The sequence below is a fragment of the Drosophila obscura genome, unplaced genomic scaffold (genome assembly GCF_018151105.1).
Source record: "Drosophila obscura isolate BZ-5 IFL unplaced genomic scaffold, ASM1815110v1 contig_37, whole genome shotgun sequence".
NCBI lineage: Eukaryota > Metazoa > Arthropoda > Insecta > Diptera > Drosophilidae > Drosophila > Drosophila obscura.
Genome location: NW_024542825.1, coordinates 1,867,816 through 1,885,701, shown reverse-complemented (window position 1 = coordinate 1,885,701; position 17,886 = coordinate 1,867,816). Strand labels below are relative to the sequence as shown.

The 17,886-nt window shown below is 45.3% G+C and overlaps 4 protein-coding genes and 1 long non-coding RNA gene across 6 annotated transcripts; 1 reads left to right on the top strand and 4 right to left on the bottom strand.

Moving 5' to 3' along the window:
* Positions 1-2,380: 2,380 nt before the first annotated feature.
* LOC111073507 lies at positions 2,381-4,932 on the bottom strand. Its single transcript, XR_002607716.2, has 4 exons — positions 4,613-4,932; positions 4,392-4,555; positions 2,703-2,865; positions 2,381-2,633 (listed from the first exon to the last, which is right to left on the bottom strand). It is a non-coding gene; the product is annotated as an uncharacterized LOC111073507 (long non-coding RNA).
* LOC111073505 (probable ATP-dependent RNA helicase DHX35) lies at positions 4,636-8,232 on the top strand. Its single transcript, XM_022365841.2, has 4 exons — positions 4,636-4,836; positions 4,901-4,992; positions 5,055-5,148; positions 5,205-8,232. Exons 1-4 carry the CDS (start codon positions 4,708-4,710, stop codon positions 6,924-6,926), a joined length of 2,037 nt encoding a protein of 678 aa, XP_022221533.2. The 5' UTR covers positions 4,636-4,707; the 3' UTR covers positions 6,927-8,232.
* On the bottom strand, positions 6,938-11,187 carry LOC111073506 (short-chain dehydrogenase/reductase family 16C member 6). Its single transcript, XM_022365842.2, has 4 exons — positions 10,632-11,187; positions 7,971-8,088; positions 7,200-7,800; positions 6,938-7,145 (listed from the first exon to the last, which is right to left on the bottom strand). Exons 1-4 carry the CDS (start codon positions 10,785-10,787, stop codon positions 7,043-7,045), a joined length of 978 nt encoding a protein of 325 aa, XP_022221534.2. The 5' UTR covers positions 10,788-11,187; the 3' UTR covers positions 6,938-7,042.
* A 965-nt stretch (positions 11,188-12,152) lies between these two features.
* On the bottom strand, positions 12,153-13,544 carry LOC111073504. 2 transcript variants are annotated; one of them, XM_022365839.2, is made up of 5 exons: positions 13,424-13,544; positions 13,190-13,373; positions 12,942-13,130; positions 12,596-12,885; positions 12,153-12,449 (listed from the first exon to the last, which is right to left on the bottom strand). In XM_022365839.2, the coding sequence occupies exons 2-5, from the start codon at positions 13,364-13,366 to the stop codon at positions 12,224-12,226; spliced, it is 882 nt and encodes a 293-aa protein (XP_022221531.2). In that variant the 5' UTR covers positions 13,367-13,373; positions 13,424-13,544; the 3' UTR covers positions 12,153-12,223. The 2 variants fall into 2 exon arrangements, with proteins under 2 accessions (XP_022221531.2, XP_022221532.2); XM_022365840.2 differs by having other exon boundaries at positions 13,190-13,350.
* Positions 13,545-14,272: 728 nt separating this feature from the next.
* LOC111073502 lies at positions 14,273-15,467 on the bottom strand. The gene is made up of 4 exons (XM_022365836.2): positions 15,168-15,467; positions 14,917-15,105; positions 14,575-14,864; positions 14,273-14,523 (listed from the first exon to the last, which is right to left on the bottom strand). Exons 1-4 carry the CDS (start codon positions 15,387-15,389, stop codon positions 14,520-14,522), a joined length of 705 nt encoding a protein of 234 aa, XP_022221528.1. The 5' UTR covers positions 15,390-15,467; the 3' UTR covers positions 14,273-14,519.
* Between the last annotated feature and the right edge of the window lie 2,419 nt (positions 15,468-17,886).

The window sequence follows — 17,886 nt, the reverse complement described above, 5'->3', positions numbered from 1 at the left end:
AGTAGAAACAGCAGCAGTAGCAGCAGCAGCAGCAGCAGCAGCAGCAGCAGATGTTGCCACACGTTTCTATGCTATGCTGTTGCTGTTTTCACTGTTATTCGCTGCTGCCGTGACGCCGCTTCTTTTCCATATTGCAAATTCGAGAACGAAGCCAACTGCAACGTGGCAGCGCCGCCACCGCCGTCCGTCCTCTTCTATCGTACTGCGTCGCGCGAATTCGCTCTGCTCTCTCTGCGCTCAGGCTCTCGCTCTCGCTCTTGCCCAGTTGACTCTCTGGCCGTACACTTGCAGTAAAAAGGGTGTTCAAACGGCGGAACACCACAAACAACACACCCACGAGGACACTAAGAATCGATTGCATAATTCATTTCATTTCATTTTCTTGTCTCATGAAAAATTCGAATCTTTCGATGATAAAGGGGAAGCAAGAGCTCTGCCATGTACTGTCCGGGAAAGTGTCTCTGAAATTGGGATTAGCACATGGTACGTACTGCTTCCATTTTTTAGGTTTGTAATTAAAAGCCACTGTCATATCGAATTAAACAATTATGGAATCAAAGAAAACAAACGTTCCCGATTTAATTTTGATTTTTATATTAGTTTTGTTACAAAGGACTTACAAAATATGTACAAGAAGTTGGTTTTACAAACTTCAGATAACAAAACTCTCTTCTGGCGCATGCTAAATAGAAATCACCTCCTCCAGATTAATTAAAATAAAATAAAATTTTGAGTTATTCAAGTTAATTTATTCTTTTTTTTTATTCTAATTAATTTCTGGGTAATTATTTTCTTATTCCTGTGTTTGTGGCTATTCCAAATTTTCTTTTCCAGGTATTTTAACGCCGTCTAGTGTACACCTGTGCACTTTTGGTCACATCTGTCCGGGAAATGTCCCTCCCTTCCTTGCCTAATCTGTATGTCACGTACGAATTTCTCTCAGTGTGCCTGCTCTGTGTGTTTTTGCTCGTCCTGCTTGTGTTTACCTCCCACTTCGGACCGGACCCTGCAATTGTGTGCGTGTACGTGTGCAATGCGCTCACATGTTGCCATCACATTCGCTCTCCCACTCTCTCCCTCTCTCTCTTGATGTTTCGCGAAAGGAGCGTGTCCTGAAATGTGAGAGACGAAGGGAGTTTTTGGCTTTTGTTTTGCACGTTGCCGTGGCTGTTGCCGTTGCCGTTGCCTGGCGTAACGTAACTGTACACCGTAGCAGGAGGCAGCAGGAGCACAATTTTTTGCGCTGGATTGGGATGCGTTTTCTAAGCACATTAAGCGGCAACAACAGCCACAGCCACAGCAACATTTATTCACAGGCAACAACAGCCACAAAAGCGAGTAAACAGTTCGGCTAAAAGGAAAATGGCCACGGCGTCCGCGCAATAAGTATACGCCACGTTGTGCCGACACATTTTCGAGCACGTGTCACTAAAGCCGGCACTCGCTCGGTCTCTCTGTCTCTCTGTCTCTCTCTCTTTTTCTCTCTCTATGTGTGTGTGTGTGTGTCTCTCTGCGTTTTGTTTATGCCGCACAGCTGTGAGGATTTTGTTCGCCGGAGGAGAGAGGCATCCGCCACATCACCATCATGTCCCATGTCTATGCCGAAAAAAAAAATCCATTTTAATCGCCATCATTTCGAGCTGATATGCCTCCCTGAATGACCAGAAAACGTTTTGGGTACGGGACCCCAGCTCAAGGTCGCCTCCTCGGCCCATCCCAGTGGCGACTCTGCTGGTGGTTCATGTGTCTGCCATTGACATTTTTATTGGCACTAAGTGGTGCAGAAACTAGTTCCAGTTCCAGTAATTAAAGCAGACATGAAGACGCGCCAAAACACGCCCGGGGCGTTGAGTGTTGCATTCGAGTTGGGGCAACTTTCTGGGGACACACAGCACCGAACCCGAGCCCCAAACTCGCACACCCGTACCCGCCGCTATGCATCATGTTGAATCACGCAAATGCGAGGCAGCTTCAAGGCACGCAAAGACAATGACGCCAGTCCACCTCCTACGGCTCCTCCTGCTCCGTCGCTTCTTCGCACTCCGCCTTGGTGTCGAGGACGCATAACGATGGGTATGTAATCGTCGTCATAGCCAGCGTATCGTATCGTATCGTATCATAACAGTAGATATCCAAATGCTGCCATTTCCAAGGAAACTTTGCTCGTTAAACAAAATAACAGTTAGGCGCTCATTCCGACCTGGGGGGTTCCATGGCATTTAGTCAGGTGGATGCATGGGCTTGGGTTCTATTCTGTTCTCTGTTCTGTTCTCCGTTCTGTTCTGGCTGTGGCATTTGCGTAGGCTTGTGCGGTTAGACGAGCGAGCGAATAGGTTGGCCCCCCCAGTGAAGTGCCGACAACTGTTTGACAGTAAAACCGTTTGGCCTTCAGTGCACTTATTAAAATTTATATATTGCCAAAACTGTCAAAGCCAAAATACAGTGAAATCTATCCAAGGCAAACCATCTAGGGGCTTGGGGGGACTGTAAAAAGAAGAGTGAGTGCATTCCATGGGATTTATAAAATGTTAGCGAATAAATGAAGATGTCTGCACCAGGCAGCGGCAGCTGTTCACCAAGATTGCCTTTACTGTATGCACTGGGAGACGATGAGCTGCGAGAACATATAGTAGCTAGAAATAATAATAAATAAATAAATAAATGTCGCAATATACAGAGTTTTAATACAGTTTAGTACCCACATATTTATAATGTTAACTCAAACATCAATATTATTATTTTCTCCATGATTTTCAGCTAAATAAATGTATAATTTTCTTATATTCTTATTCTTAAATAAATGTATAATTTTCTCAGATCTTTTCTCTGTTCGCAGCTCCAGTTTAAAGGGTATGGATTCTGTTACTGAATACATAAACAGGATAAAACAGATGTTCACTGTGAATATTATAAGACACAAACTACTGATATTTACTGGCAATAGTCTTTACATATAATTTTGTATTTCTTTACTATAATTTCTGTAATATCTCACACTCCACTTCTCTTTAATTCAAGCACTAATTTGTACTCCTAATCATTGTTAGTTTTTGCAGACTTTTTTCTTTATCTTTTAATCTTTTATCTCTTGTGCTGCAAAATTTTAATTCTTTATAAAATAACTCCAATATATTGTTTAAAATCTTCGATTTCTAACCCAAAAGTTAGTTTATTATAATTAAAATTATAAACTTTTCTGATTAAATTTCTCTCAGTGCATGGATTTTTGTTCTGTCTTTTCTCGAACACCAAAATGAATGGCGGTGTTGACAAACGGCCTGGCCTGGAGAGCGACTTTTGGCGACTTTGGCGACTTTGGCGACTTGGGGACTCGGCCTTGGCATAAAGTTCGCCGCTGGCCTTTAATTAGCTTTAGTTCGGATTACTCATTCGATGCCTGGCACCCAGGCAGGGTCTGGGCCGTTTAGTTTTTGGTATGTAGATGGGGAACTGGCTCCATTGTTTCAACGGCGACGGCGAACGGCATGCGGATGTGGTTGGTCAAACGTGCATGTCTGGCACGTGTTTGCGTTAAAGTTTGCGACCCACTCAGGGGTGGCGGGGTGGGGTAGGGGGGTAGCACAAGGGCCAACTTAATGTCAGGGTCAATGCAGAGTTGCATGCATGTGCGGCCAATTTGTTGAGTTTCCCCCTGTACAATATATGTATGCACCATATAATATACGGAGATATTGCATAAATCAAAAACAAAAGAAGAAATACAACAAAAGTTTCGGCTTACAATGTGGCCAGCAAGCGGAATTGTTCTGGCTGTTGTGTTGGATGGGACATTGGTCAAGATACAATATTTATTCAAAAGCAATTGACAGGGGCATGGGACAGGGGCAGGGGCAAGGGACAGGAACAGGGCCGCTTCTGTCGGCGACAGCTGCACCACTCTGGGGACACGTCTGACACACACACACACGTGGCAGTCAAATAAATATACATATCTATATGTATGTAAAAGAGAACAGAAGTGACCTTGACTGTGGCACTGGCAATTAGAGTTATTTTAATTTGCATTAGGGGACATCTTTGGCCGGCCAAACGCACTGCACATCAAAATGGGCGTGAATAATGTATGGAAATAGTTTGGGGCATTAGTCATTGTTGTCCCTCCCTTTGGATGCAGATCCCAAATGCTCATTTAAATATTCAAAATATGTAACGTATATGCGTGTTGGCAGAACAGCAAAAAAAAAAGAACGATTAACCCATTATCGACCAGAGTTAAAATACGCACAAGAGTAATGAAACTTGAAGAACTTCAGCGAAGTTCAGGTGAAAGTTAGCATGGTCATTATGTTTTTAAGTAAAGTGGAAGCCTGGACTTGCAAGAAGAATTTACAAATCGTATTATTTTTAGCGACTTAGCCCAAGTTGCTTACCTGTTTAAAAAGAGGGGTATATGTGGGTTAAGTTCGGCAAGTAACAGCTGCGCCGAAATTGTGTATTTTATACGCATAAAAGTTATTAAACTTAAAGAATTTAAGCCAAGTTCAGGTAAAAGAAAGCATGATCATTATGTTTTTAAGTAAAGAGGAGGCATGATCTACAAGAAAAATTTACAAATGGTATTATTTTCAGCGGCTTAGCCCAAGTTGCTTACCTGTTTAAATATAGGGGGTTTGCGTGGGTTAAGTTTGGCAAGTAACAGCTGCGCCGAAATTGTAAACAACCAAATTTGGCAAAATAATTCAAACCATGGCCACGTTTAAGCCGAAATTCCTTAAACCCGACACGGATGATTCCATTACGGATAGCGTGGGCAGCGACCAGCAGTCCTCCGCCTTTGTTTTCAATGCCAATCACAATCTGGGCCTAGTGGAACAGGTAAGCCCGCGATGTTTAAACTATTTCACTGCCAGTTGAAATTAACAAAACTGTTTGATTTTAGCGCGAACGCCTGCCCATACGACAGTACAGAGATCAAATTCTCTACTGTCTGGAGAAGCATCAGGTTGTCATACTGGTGGGCGAAACGGGGAGGTGAGTGAGGTGCAAATGTTCCCCAAAGAAATTCTGTTTATAATTTGTATATTGCCCCGCAGCGGCAAGAGCACCCAGGTGCCGCAGTACCTCTACGAATGGGGCTGGCATTCCAAGGGCCTCATCGGCGTCACAGAGCCCCGGCGCGTTTCAACAGTAATTAAATCTTCTCCCCCGATCTGTAAAGCAAATAATAATCCTGATCTCTGCAGGTAACTCTGGCCAATAGAGTGGCCGAGGAACGCGGCGAGCTGGTAGGCGACACAGTGGGCTATGTGGTGCGTTTCCTGGAGCGTATGACGGCGGAGACCAAAATCAAATTCATGACAGAGGGAATACTGCTGCGCGAGCTCCTGGCCGATCCGCTGCTCACGCAGTATGGCGTCATCATTGTGGACGAGGCACACGAACGGAATATGCTGACGGACATGGTGCTGGGACTGCTGAAGAAGATCCTGCGCAAACGCAGCAGTCTGAAGCTGATCATTTCGTCGGCCACCATTGATGCGGGCTTCTTCAGCGAGTTCTTCAGCTGGCCTGGGGGCGGCGAGGTCAGTGTGAAGCTGAGCATCGAGGGGCGCATGCATGCGGTAAGCAACTTCTACGTGAACGAGCCCTGTGCCGACTACGTCAAAGAAACCGTGGAAACGGTGTGGAAACTGCATCAGAAAGAGCCACCGGGCGATATTCTGGCCTTCCTGACGGGCCAGGAGGAGGTGCTGGAGGCACTGGATCTACTGCGCGAATATATAGCCAGCTCGGAGCAGGAGAATCTTAAAGTGCTGCCCATGTACGGCAGCATGACGAGCAGCGATCAGTTGGCCGTCTTCTTTACCCCACCCAAGGGCGTGCGGAAGGTGGTGCTGGCCACAAATATAGCCGAGACCTCCATCACCATTCCAGGCATTGTCTACGTCATCGACTGCGGCTATGTGAAGGTGAAGTGGTACAATCCGGCCACCTGCAGCGACAGCCTCGTCGTCGTGCCGGTCAGCAAGGCGTCTGCCGTGCAGCGTGCTGGCCGAGCGGGTCGCATGCGTCCCGGCAAGGTGTATCGTCTGTACACGAAACAGGACTACGATGCACTGGCACCGCGACAGCCGCCCGAGATGCGACGCAGCGAAATGAGCGGCGCTGTGCTGCAGCTCAAGGCCTTGGGCATTGGCAACATTCTGCGCTTCGACTTCCCCTCGCCGCCGCCGGCGCAAAATCTGCTCTCAGCCCTGGAGACACTCTACGCGCTGGATGCCATCGATGAGGAGGGACAGCTGACCAAACCTGTGGGCTATCTGCTGGCCGAGCTGCCCTTCAGTGCGATGCTCTCGAAGATGCTGTACATCTCCGGGAAAATGGGCTGCTCCGAGGAGGTCATCACAATTATAGCCATGCTGCAGGTGCAGTCGGTGTTCTCCCGCCCCGTCTCTGCGGTCGCTCAGCAGGGCGGACGCATCGCGCATCGCCATTTCCAGGTGGCAGAGGGGGATCTCATCACGCTGCTCAATGTGTACACCGCCTTCGTGGAGGAGGGCATGACCAAGGAGTTCTGCGGCCAGTACTACCTCATCTATCGCAATCTGAAGCGCGCCCACGAGCTGCGGGAGCAGCTGTTGACGCTGGCGCGCAAGAAGTACGGCATACCGATCTTCTCCTGCAAGGGCGACGTGGAAATGCTGTGCAAATGCATCACCGCCGGCTTCTTCACGCAGGTGGCCTATCTGCACCATTCGGGTGTGTACCGGCAGATCAGCAGCGGCACCGAACTGGCGGTGCATCCCAACTCGACGCTCTATACGCTGCCCCAAGCTCAGTACGTGGTCTACGGGGAGCTGCTGCAGACGACGCGCATCTTCATGAACCATTTGACTGTGATCAAGCGCCAGTGGCTGACGGAGCTGGCGCCGCACTACTACCAGCAGACCACGGTGCGGGACTAAAAGGAGACCACAGACTGCCGATTTCCGCCGATTTACTTAGTTTAATATAACGATTATTGATAAATGACTTAAGCTAAAAGGATTTCCAAAGTGTATCTGATGGCTGGCGTCGCAGGCTAGCCGGCGGCCACACGTCCTCGTCCCTGGAACAGCATCATGGACTCGGGGCCACGGATGACGCGTGACATTAGCTCCCAGCACATTTTTGCGGGCAACAGGCTGCAAGGAAATCATTTGAATTCGTATATAAAAGAGACTGGGGGCCGCACTCACCACTTCAGTGGCGTCAGCAGGCGAATGGAGTTGGGCAGGACGCACCAGACCTCGTTGCAGCGCACGGCCTGCTCGATGCGATCGGCCACGTACTGGGGCTCCAGCATTGGCTGCATGCGTGGCCGGACGCCCGAGAACATGCCCGTATTGATGTAGTACGGACAGATCAGACTCATCTGGATGTGATCGTAGCCATGGGCCTTCAGATCCGTCAGCAGGCTCTCGTGGAAGCCAATGCAGGCGTATTTGGTGGCCGCATAATCGCTGCAGCCGTAGGTGCCCAGCATGCCCGTGACAGAGCCCACCGTCACGATATGGCCGCGATTGTGGCGCATCATGTGCGGCAGGAATGCCTTGACCGTCCAGTAGTGCGAAATGATGTTGATGTTGTACGTATTCTGGATGACGCGGTCGTGCAGCTCCCAGAATGGCTTGCAGCAGACAATTCCCGCATTGTTGATCAATATATCCACCGGTCCCACCTGCTCGATGACTTCGCCGGCGCGCTGATAGACCTGCTCCCTGTCGGATATATCCACCACATAGCCCTTGCAGTTGTTGTAGCCACTCCTGGCCAGCAGATCCACCGTTGTCTTGATGGCTGCGTGGAAAATTACTTAAGTTCAGTGATCAAATTGAACAGGAAAATATAACAGCTTTCACTCGGGGGGGCACCCAAAAGGTGCTTGACCCTCTCTCTCGCTCCCTCGCTCGAGTGCTGACCAAGCAATTAGCAGAATAGTGCGAAGTCTCAGCCTCTCTTGTTGTTACCTTCTTGATTGATATCCCAGATGACAATACGCGCCTGCAGTCGAGCAAAGTTGAGTGCTATGAGACGACCAACGCCGCCTCCACCGCCTGTGATGAGCACCACCTGACCGGAGATGTTCTGTTGCCGATGGACAGATGGGCAGATTGAAAGTGAAATTCAATTAACATGTAATAGACGAGTAATGCCTAAGCCTCAATATATAAGTAGGTTATGTGATTGTATAATAATATAATTAATTGGTGGACACATTTGGGTATGTCTAAGCATTGGAAACAAATTAAACGTTTGAGTAGAAGGAAGGCACTGAGGTAAAGGTGTGTAATGTGTATAATTTGTATAAGTGGACACATTTAAATATGTCTAAGCATTGGAAACAAATTAATTGTTTGAGTAGAAAGAAGGCCCTTAGGTAAAGGTTTGGACTGTACAGAATTTAGCAAGTGATTTATTCCCAGATTTTCTAGGCGCTAATAATGTTTCATTTCTATTAAATAGAAACCTATTCCATTTGCTCAACCTTTAATAGTTTAATTATTCAGTTGGTTAATTGCTCAAATAGTTACCCAACTAAAACTCTTAATTTGAAAAACTCTGTCGCTCTGTCCCTCACTTTCCTTTTGCATACAAACGTAAAGCTACATATCGTATTTAACATAGGAAAAAGGTGCGACTGTGCCATGATATTGCATTTAATGTGATATCAACAATTTGCATACATATACATATGTATGTATATTAAAATGTGTTTTTTTTTTGTTTTTCGTTTTTTTGCGGTCCAACATCTTGCATCATGTTGCCGTTGTTGTATAAAATGTCTGTGGCAAGTTTTTCTTTTGGCTTTTGCCATTTTATGTTGGCCCCCCCCCACCACCACCTGTAGGTTCATTCATTTTGAACGCCGAGTTCAATCCCCTACCTACAGTGTGTGTGTGGCACATCGGTTGTCGTGCATCGCTGGCTGAAGCAAAACTCTTTCAGCGCTGTCTGCTAGGCGGGTCACAACTTTTCCTTTTCCATTTTCTTGCAATTTATATGCATTTTTCTATGCAATTGTTTAGCAGGCAGTCGTGGATTACAGGGGTATATAATGCGAATATTCGTGTGTGCATGTAACATGCGTTTCCGGCCCAGCCCAAACCATGTGTAGATATATTTGGGAGGTCATCACCGAACGAGTTTTTATAGTCATTTTCGTATAGTTTTCTGCATGAATGCTAAGAGAACTAATGGGCTATAATGAAGAATAATACGAAGTTTTTGTGATGATCTTTACCCGTAGAATACATGTAGAAAAGTTTTGATATTCCAAAAAAGTATTCCACACAGAATTTGGATTTAATAAGCTCTTCATCTGTTTTTTTTTTCGGAGTATCAGAGAATTGTTTTGACATTTATTAATTGTTTAATCGAATAATTTATTACCCGGATTGATCTCTGCAGTGGGTGCATGACTGCTTACATTGTAAGGGGTAATCTTATAGTCTTATATGGATTTTATTTGCACTGATTGTGCGTTGAGCATGCAGTCGAAACGTTGAGAAGCTGAAAAATCAGCAAATGACAAAAGGAAAAGGCAATGCACAGCTGGGTAGGCACAATGGGATGCGGAAAAACTCGTTGTCAAATGTTCATTGGACTGCCAAGTCACGAACGACGAACTGCTTCTAGAGCCCCCCCCCCAACCAGAGACTGCTGCAAATATGTTTAACCATGAAAGCCATGAATAGTTGGATGATTGCCCAGCGAAGATCGATCTGCAGTTCAATGTCACTCCCATGGGCTGTGGCTAATTGAAACCAAAGCTCCATAAAACAAAATTCATTTGCGTTGCGTAAATATTTGCACAGTTTTCAGTTGTTTGTTTTGGTAGCCCAGTCAGAGTACTCAATTGGCTATCACAAGTGACGTCCACGGATGCCCAAAATGTAAATAAGTCTCGGAACATGCAGCAGAGGAGGCATTACGTCCATTCATGAGTGGCCAAGTAAGCGTGTGAACAAAATTGCTTTGCCAGCCGTAGCGTGGCCAAACAAAGCGAAAGATTTGTTCGGACAGCAAAAACTTTTTTACGATCGCAAAACCAACAAAAAATATTTACAACAATCGCAAATGAAGTTTGTTAAATCAAACAAATGCTGGTAAATTGGAAAGTTTATAGACAATGCGTTGTCTGTTTGCCAACTGGAATAAACACTCCCTTTGGGGCGGGTTCTATCACGTTCTGAACAGCTTTGAAAATATATTCCCGAAACTAGTTTGTGCCCGGGGGACTTGTTTTCTATGCAGATCAGCTATGCCGCAGAGCATCCAAAATTCGTTTGGATTTTGTATTGTTTTGTTTTTATTACCACCACAGAGCCTCTCGTGTGGCTCATTAAAGTTGGGGGGAAATTATTGCCAAAATACAGACAGGCAAAAATAAATGAAGAGAAACGACTTTGAGGTAGCTCCGCAGATGCCTATGATTGATTTAAAGTGGCCAACTGGAAGCCGTTCCGTTGTTCATTTCATTGTGGGTGGCTGTCTGTCTGTCTGTCTGGTTGTGCAACCAACAGAGCACAGCCCCCCGGGTCATTTGGGGGAATGAAAGTCTATGAAATTAGGTCTAAAAAAAAATATGCACAAGCGACATTTGGGGTTAACTCTCTTGTGGGCCTTACCTTCAACTTTCTAAAACGCAGGGGCAGCAGGGTATAGTAGAGCGATTCCAGTATATAATAAACCGATTTGATGGTGAATATAATCAGGTCGAGGAAAAACTGATAGAGAGCCAGCAGTGGGCGATCCATGTGTAGGAGTCCAGGAGCAGCTGTCATGTTGATGGATGGATGTGTGACCCACAGTTAGTTGAGTGTTTTGCCCCAGGCCTTGGCACTCTCGAAGCACGTGCGAGGGAGGAAGGGAGTATCTTAGTATCTTAGATCGGATTTCGTATGCACTGCGCGTGCGCGGCTCGAATGGTTGATTAGGGGGCTGTGTGGCTGTGGCACACCAGGCAAATGGCATTCGGCATGCACAATTCGATAACTTTTATTGGGCATCAGCTGTGCATATCAATGAACCTCGAACGCGCTCGAACACAAAACAAATGCAAATGCTAAGGAAATTCCAATGAATTTCTCTCTCTATATTCAATTCGCACTTTTAGCTTATGCTCTGGGCCCGATCCGCACTCACGTCCGCTTATGCTGGAGTCACAATACCAACTGAATGCCGTCTGGCAAAAATCTTCAAGCTGCCGCTCGACGCTGTTTCTACCTTGCTGCCATCCACACAATGGCCAAGACCCCGCGTCGAGTCGTGACTGTCGCCGCGATAGAAGAAATGGTCAACAGCAACAGCATTGAGCGCTTTCTTATTTGGCTTTTTCTAGTTTTCTAGTTTTTTTTAACAGCTGAGAGATGTGCTAGGGAAGCTCACTCCTCGGTCAACCAGTTTCTTGGCTCATTTTATTGTCTTGAGCCAAAGATATTTTGATATTTTGTGCTGGCTTATGCTGATTCCGCTTTTATTTTTGTTTGTGGGTTGGAAATGTTTGCGATGGTCAGTGACATAATACCACTATAAGATAAAATGTGATACAATTTGTTCATGTCATTTATAATGTAATTAATATTAAATTATTTTATAATAAAAAAATTATATAAAATCTTTGTTGAGTATTTTTTGCTTTGTTTTATAACTAATCTAATTCACAAGCCGAGGAAAGTGAAAAATAAATAGAAAATAGTTCGCGCAACAATTTATTTAATTTGTTACAAAAATGTTTAGATAAAATTACGATGCTGTGGTGTACTTTATGGACATTAGCAACTTATAGATCACTGTATTGCATAGACTAGCAGCTCTCCTACTCATTATTAGTTGAATTAAGAAGATAATAGTTAACCAATTAAATAAATAAATGCCAATTGGAACACAGTGCCAATTGTCAACTCTACATGAATTTCAGTTGCATTCTGCTACATGTAGCAGCATATTCATGTCATGTAGTTTTTCCGGTAGAAGTCTTTTGTTTTAATACAGGCCAAGGGGAAACCGCAGGCTTCTTCCTTCTGCTTCTATTCCCCCGCGAGCCGACAGACAGTCGCATGTCCACAGACTCGACAGCGGTTCTATTCCCACTGTGGACAAGCACTAACAATTTTATTTCAGCATTTAATTTTGTATTTTTTTTTCACTTAAAATCTTTTTTCGAATTTAACATAATTTCAATTATTTTTCTAATTTTTTACAACAACTTTTCAAAGTTTCAGGCACCTAAAATGTACTTTAGGTTAAAGAAGAAAGGAAACGCCTGTTCCATAGTAGGCAAATGTTTTCTCGCCAAGCTAGTTGGCCAGAGTATCTGAAAGACGGAGTTCCTGCTGTTGCTATCCTGCGCTGTCTGCGTCCTGAGGAAGCTGCCATCCCTGGAGAGGTCCTGCAGTTGGTCTATCAATGGACGCAGCTGTTGTTCGTTCTCCTTCAGCTCATTGCTTTCATGTGGAAAAGTTAAGAGACGAGGGTTAGATGGGGAATATATATTGATATGGGGAATGCAGTGAAATCTCTGTGGGGTTATCCAACAAAAGTACAAGCCAGCAGAGATTTCATGGCAACTAAGGATATATATTAACATTACTCGTTCCATTCCCGAATTCCCTCCTTCATTAAACTTAATTCTTTCTCCATGATTGCAATCATTTCAGACTTATGCTGCAGTTCCTTGTTTATTCGTTCCTCCCTTAATTGGCTGCCCCTGTGCAAGCTTCTGAGCATCCTAACCTCGTTGATGAGATCCGTGTTTTGTAGCCTGAGTTGAACCACGACCAGCTCCTTCTGGGTTAGTAGATTTCGGACTGTCCGCTGCTCCACCTGTGCGGCGCAAAGCTCTGCTTTTCGCTGGTCTACCACAGCTTGTAGTTCCTCATTCTGTCAGATGAATATGCAGTAAGAATGGATTATGTAAGTTCTATAGAGGATCCTACCTCTCTTTTACGAAAGTCCAATTCACGCAGCAGCTGCTCCTTGTCTGCGATCAGGCTGAACTTGAAGGAGTGCGTCTGTATAGTGTTCATCTTGTCCTTCATCAACAGCACGTAGAGTTCATTGTTGCGTTCCTCGGCTACCTCAATCATTACTCTGTACATGTGCACTTTATTCGTGCTCTCCATAGCCTGCGATTTGTGGCTGCATAATGTGGGTGGGGCAGCTGGAACATCAATGGTTAACTCACTTTGCGTTTGTAATATTCCTTCGTCTTCAGGAGCTGGCAGATGACGTCGCCACGTTTGCGACAGGCGCGCATCACGACCTCCATTGCCATTTTTTGGGAAGTATCCACGAGCCAATGGGATTCGTGTGACTGTGATTCGTGTGACTGTGATTCTTCCGTATCTAAAATACGTTTCATATTGATTCTGAGGAACAAAGCAACTTATTTAGCCATTTAAAATGAACATTATATTACCTTTGGGTAAGAAACTCCTGCAGAGATGACTCCACAAAGGGAACTATCTATGCCAGAAAGAATATGTTATGGGATAGCCCTGTTTGGGGAATTATTCCGTTTGATGTAGCATAAAACTGAAAGACTACTTTATGAATATTATACGATATAACTAATATAATAGCTACGCTTAAACAACGCCTGCCAAGAGAAATATCCCAACAATTATTCCATAAACCACCAGAGAGCGCATGTCCGCAGATAGTACAAAGGTTCCATTCCCACCTTGGACAAGCAACAAATTTATTTAATTCAAAATAAAATAATCTCTTTTTTCTTCTAAATAAATCTTTTTCTGAATTTTTTAATAATTTAAACTATTTTTTGTAAATATTGCAACATTTTGTTAGCGATTTTAAGTGCATTTTGACTTTCCCACTGCAGTGTACACTGGCAAAGAAAATCCACCCCGTTGCAGCGCCTTGTTGGCTTGCAATTCCCAAGTGCTTATTCCCGTGATGCACAGTATATATACGAGATGCAATGCCTTGTAGTTTGGAAGTGTTGTGTTTTCTGTGCATCGAGCATCGATCGATATATAGATATATCAGATCTGCTTCAGTGCCGCCGACCCTCCGTCACACCTTTGTTTCCCAGTAATTCTGCCTGGCATTGCTGTGGCAACATTGTTCTGGATTGGCTTTCCCGCTGCCTTTGCTAGCCGAGTGCGTCGTCTAGCAACAGACGCACGGTCATGCGCTGGTCTTCCACCACCCACTCCGCCTCGCGGACTCCAGTCATCTCCACGACTGGAGCACGCATAGGTCGGGGCCGGGCGGTGGTGCCAGTGCCGAAGCCAACAACAGTTGCCCACGTCAGCCATTTTCAAAATTTCTTGGTTAAGTAACTTTGTAGCTTAGCTTCGGATTTTCGTAATATATTTGCTGTTCAGAACACTTCCATGTACGCGGCATTGCCGAGCAATTTGCCCATTCTTTTGCTGTCTCAAATTTTCTTCACTCTACTATATATATTTTTTAGTTTAATAAAGGTAATGAAATATATTAACGCATTTTCCTCCACGAACTTCTTGCTTCTGCTGCATCAATGGGCGCTTTTAACTAGGGGGGAAGACAGTGAAATATATAATAAGATATAGTGATACATATTACCTGTTCCATCCCCGCGCTCTATCCTGCAGATAGCTTAATTCCTCTTGCAGTGTGTTCATCCTCTCCGTAACTCCCTCCAAATCCTTAGTCAAGTATTGCTCAGTGGTTTTATGGTCCAGCTGCAGCTTGCGGAGCGTAGCGACTTCAGTGTCGAGATCCGCGTTCTTTCTTCTCAGCTGGCTGATGGTCTCCTCCTCCTGCGACAGTCGATTTTGGTCCAAACACTGCTGCGTCTTGGCGGCACAGAGCTCTATTTTACGCTGGTCTGCCACTGCTTGTAGTTCGTCATGCTGTCACATAAAAGCAGTAAGAATGGATTACGTTATAGAGGTAGGCTCTTACCTCTCTCTTACGGCTCTCCACTTCGTGCTGCAGCTTTTCCTTGTCTGCCGTCAAACTGTGGATGGAGGATTGAATCTCGTTGGTGCTCAGCTTGGACATCATCAGTTCCAGATGCAGATCGCCGTTCCGTTCGTGCTCCACCTGCATCAGGGCTTTACACACGCGCCCAGTGCTCTTGTTCTGTACATGCTGGGATTCGAAGGGTGCCATGATTTGGGGGAAAATGGTATTCAACCATTTGGCCAACTCACTTGGTTCTTGAAATGTTCAGCCTCCTTCTCCAAGTGGCGCATATCTTCCCCTCGCCTGCGCCAGGAGCGCAGCATAGCCGTGCCAAGGGCCCTCAAGCTGTCCGCTCTTCTCCGGTACGGGGTGAGGACCCACTCCGATTTCTCTGACTGCAGCATTGCACTTGAACAGACATCGAGTGTCGGCATGTCGTCGGATTCTTCTGGCCTGCGCTCGTCCATCATGTTTCCTCTGGGAAAACTTTTGCTTTGTTTTCTCTGGGGCAAGTCCAGTTTGTTTTTGTGGGATTTGAACGTATATTCCAATGATAACTGTGCTTCGATGAAATCTCTCCCATCAATAAATCCTTTTGGCCTGGTGTACCATGGTAAGGTATTTCACAACGAATACCCGGAATTGGCCAAGGTCACTGGGGGTTAACTGGAGACTTGCACGCACACGGGGAGCAGCACGATGTGTTCTCAAGGCTTTCGCCCCAATCTGATTACTTTTGGTGGCGCTGTACAGACTGTGTAAGTCCCTACACAGCAGGGGATTCCCCCTCTATTGGTGGACAGCTATGGAACGTTATAAGAAATAAATTCTATGTCAAATAATACATAAATTGGCGCGTAGTTACATGGTTCATTAACGTTTCTAGGAACCTGTTGGCAGTACAAAATTTATAATAATAATTTCCAGAGAATTTTCCGATTTTACAGTTTCTGGGCAACGTTAAAACGCAATTTGCAGTCGTTATTAACCCACTTCCATTCGTTTAGTCGCTGTGGAAATCTGAGACGTTCTGGCAGCAAAAGCTTTGCCCAAGGTCCTTCAAGCAGAGGCGTGCACCAGAGACCCTGCCCTTAAGGGGGCTGGTAACATTTCCTGCGCACTAATTAATAACTCCTTAGCCCTCATCCATCATTTGGATCGGCGCTACTGCTGTATCACCTTCACCATGAACGGCCGCGGCCCCACAACATTGTAGGGTTCTTACCCTGCCGCTGGACAAGGACAAGGACACGTGTCGCAGGAAGTTCAAAGAGTTTAAATCGGCGAAGCAGGACATGAGGCAGGTGCAGGACTACCACGACTACTACGACAACCCGAAAAATCAATAGTGTCATATACCTAGGGTACAAGTGTACATAGCAGCGTACTCCAGCCCTACCCCCCTGCATTGGCCCTGCTCGTCAAGCACGTGTCAGCTTAAATACTGGATGGGCAGGTGAGTCAGGGTGTCCCATTCCCCACCACCAGAAATGGCAAGCTAGGACTGGATAAATATCGCGTGATTTTCATGGAAAACCCTCTGCAATTGGCTGTTGGACTCTGCAGAGTGGGGCTCGACCGTTGTTTGATCGATGTCTGGACTCCATTAGCATGGAGCAATGGGGGTAATTTTTGTTGTTGTTGTTGTTATTGTTTTGAGGACTGCCCGATTCGTGCTATCAGGACATCGCCGGTTGGCTAAGGTTCCAGTATCCATCGCCATCTGGTGGCATTTATTGTGGAATTTCAATACTAGCATTTGACATAATTTCTATTTACTTGGCTTAGGTCATAGCCCACACATGTGAATTCAGTAGTTACTTTATGTGGGAAATTTCGGCAATTTTCAGACTGTTGCATGGACCTTCGTGTCGGATTTTGGAGCTCAGTTTGTTGATAAGGTTATCCGATTAAATGGGCATGGGATTGGAATAAATTTTGTGCTTGAATCTCATCGCAAGGCTTAGTAAGTGGGGGATTCCAGCTTAAATGTTGATCAAAGAAAATGCGCAGGTATACGATAAATTTTTAAAAAACAATCCTAGAGTAGAGGAAAGTCATGGAAATAAATTGGAACAACGGAAACGAGTCCACTCAAATATCATATCAACTCGTGGCAGCTTTTATTTTATGTTTGTGTCAAGTACATCACAAATTCTGTGAAATTCCCAGCCATAATTTGCATTATCTTGAGAACGCGCCAAAAACTATCTTATCGCGATGCCTTACCCACTAATGTTCCATTTTAAATCAATATATTTTCACTATCGAATGGCCACTAATCAGCTCTACTTATAATATTTACGCTGGTTCGCAGTGTGGCAACTTATCAAATTTCATGGAAATTGGGATCCCGAATGCCAGAGTTCGTCCGGAAAGTGAAAGCTGCTCCCGGCTAGAGCAGTCGCATGCTGAACACGGACCAAGTGAGTCACTTTGGGGGCTCGATGGGCGCTGAGCTGAAATTTATGCCACAACAAATGCCGGCGCAGGATAATTTATCCTTTTTCCAGGAATCCGACGCTGAATCAGGCCTCTACCAATGGGTGGCTCGGGTATGGGACGCAGCTACTCTGCCTACAGAGAGACACAAAGACGCGCGGCGGCGTGCCTGCATTTTCATTCATAAAAGCAAGAAAAGCTTTGTGCGCGAGGATGAGTCACAGGCTGTGCTACACTGGGAAAAAGTACAAGTGAGTCGAGTCGAGTAGTGTTGCCAGGCTGCTGCGGTCAAAAACGGTTGCCTGCTGCCCCCACAAAGGCCGTTGATTGTTTTGCTTTTGCATTCATCTACGTGACTCAGCACAGCTGCTTAAGATATTTTTTTTCGTGACGCCACACTCTCTCACTATCACTCTCGCTCTCTTGAGACAGCTTATAAGTTTGATCTTTGTATTTGTTTTTGCTTTGACAACAACTTCAAACAAGCTCCCAGAGCTTTGAGAGTTTTGCGGTATTTTTGGTATG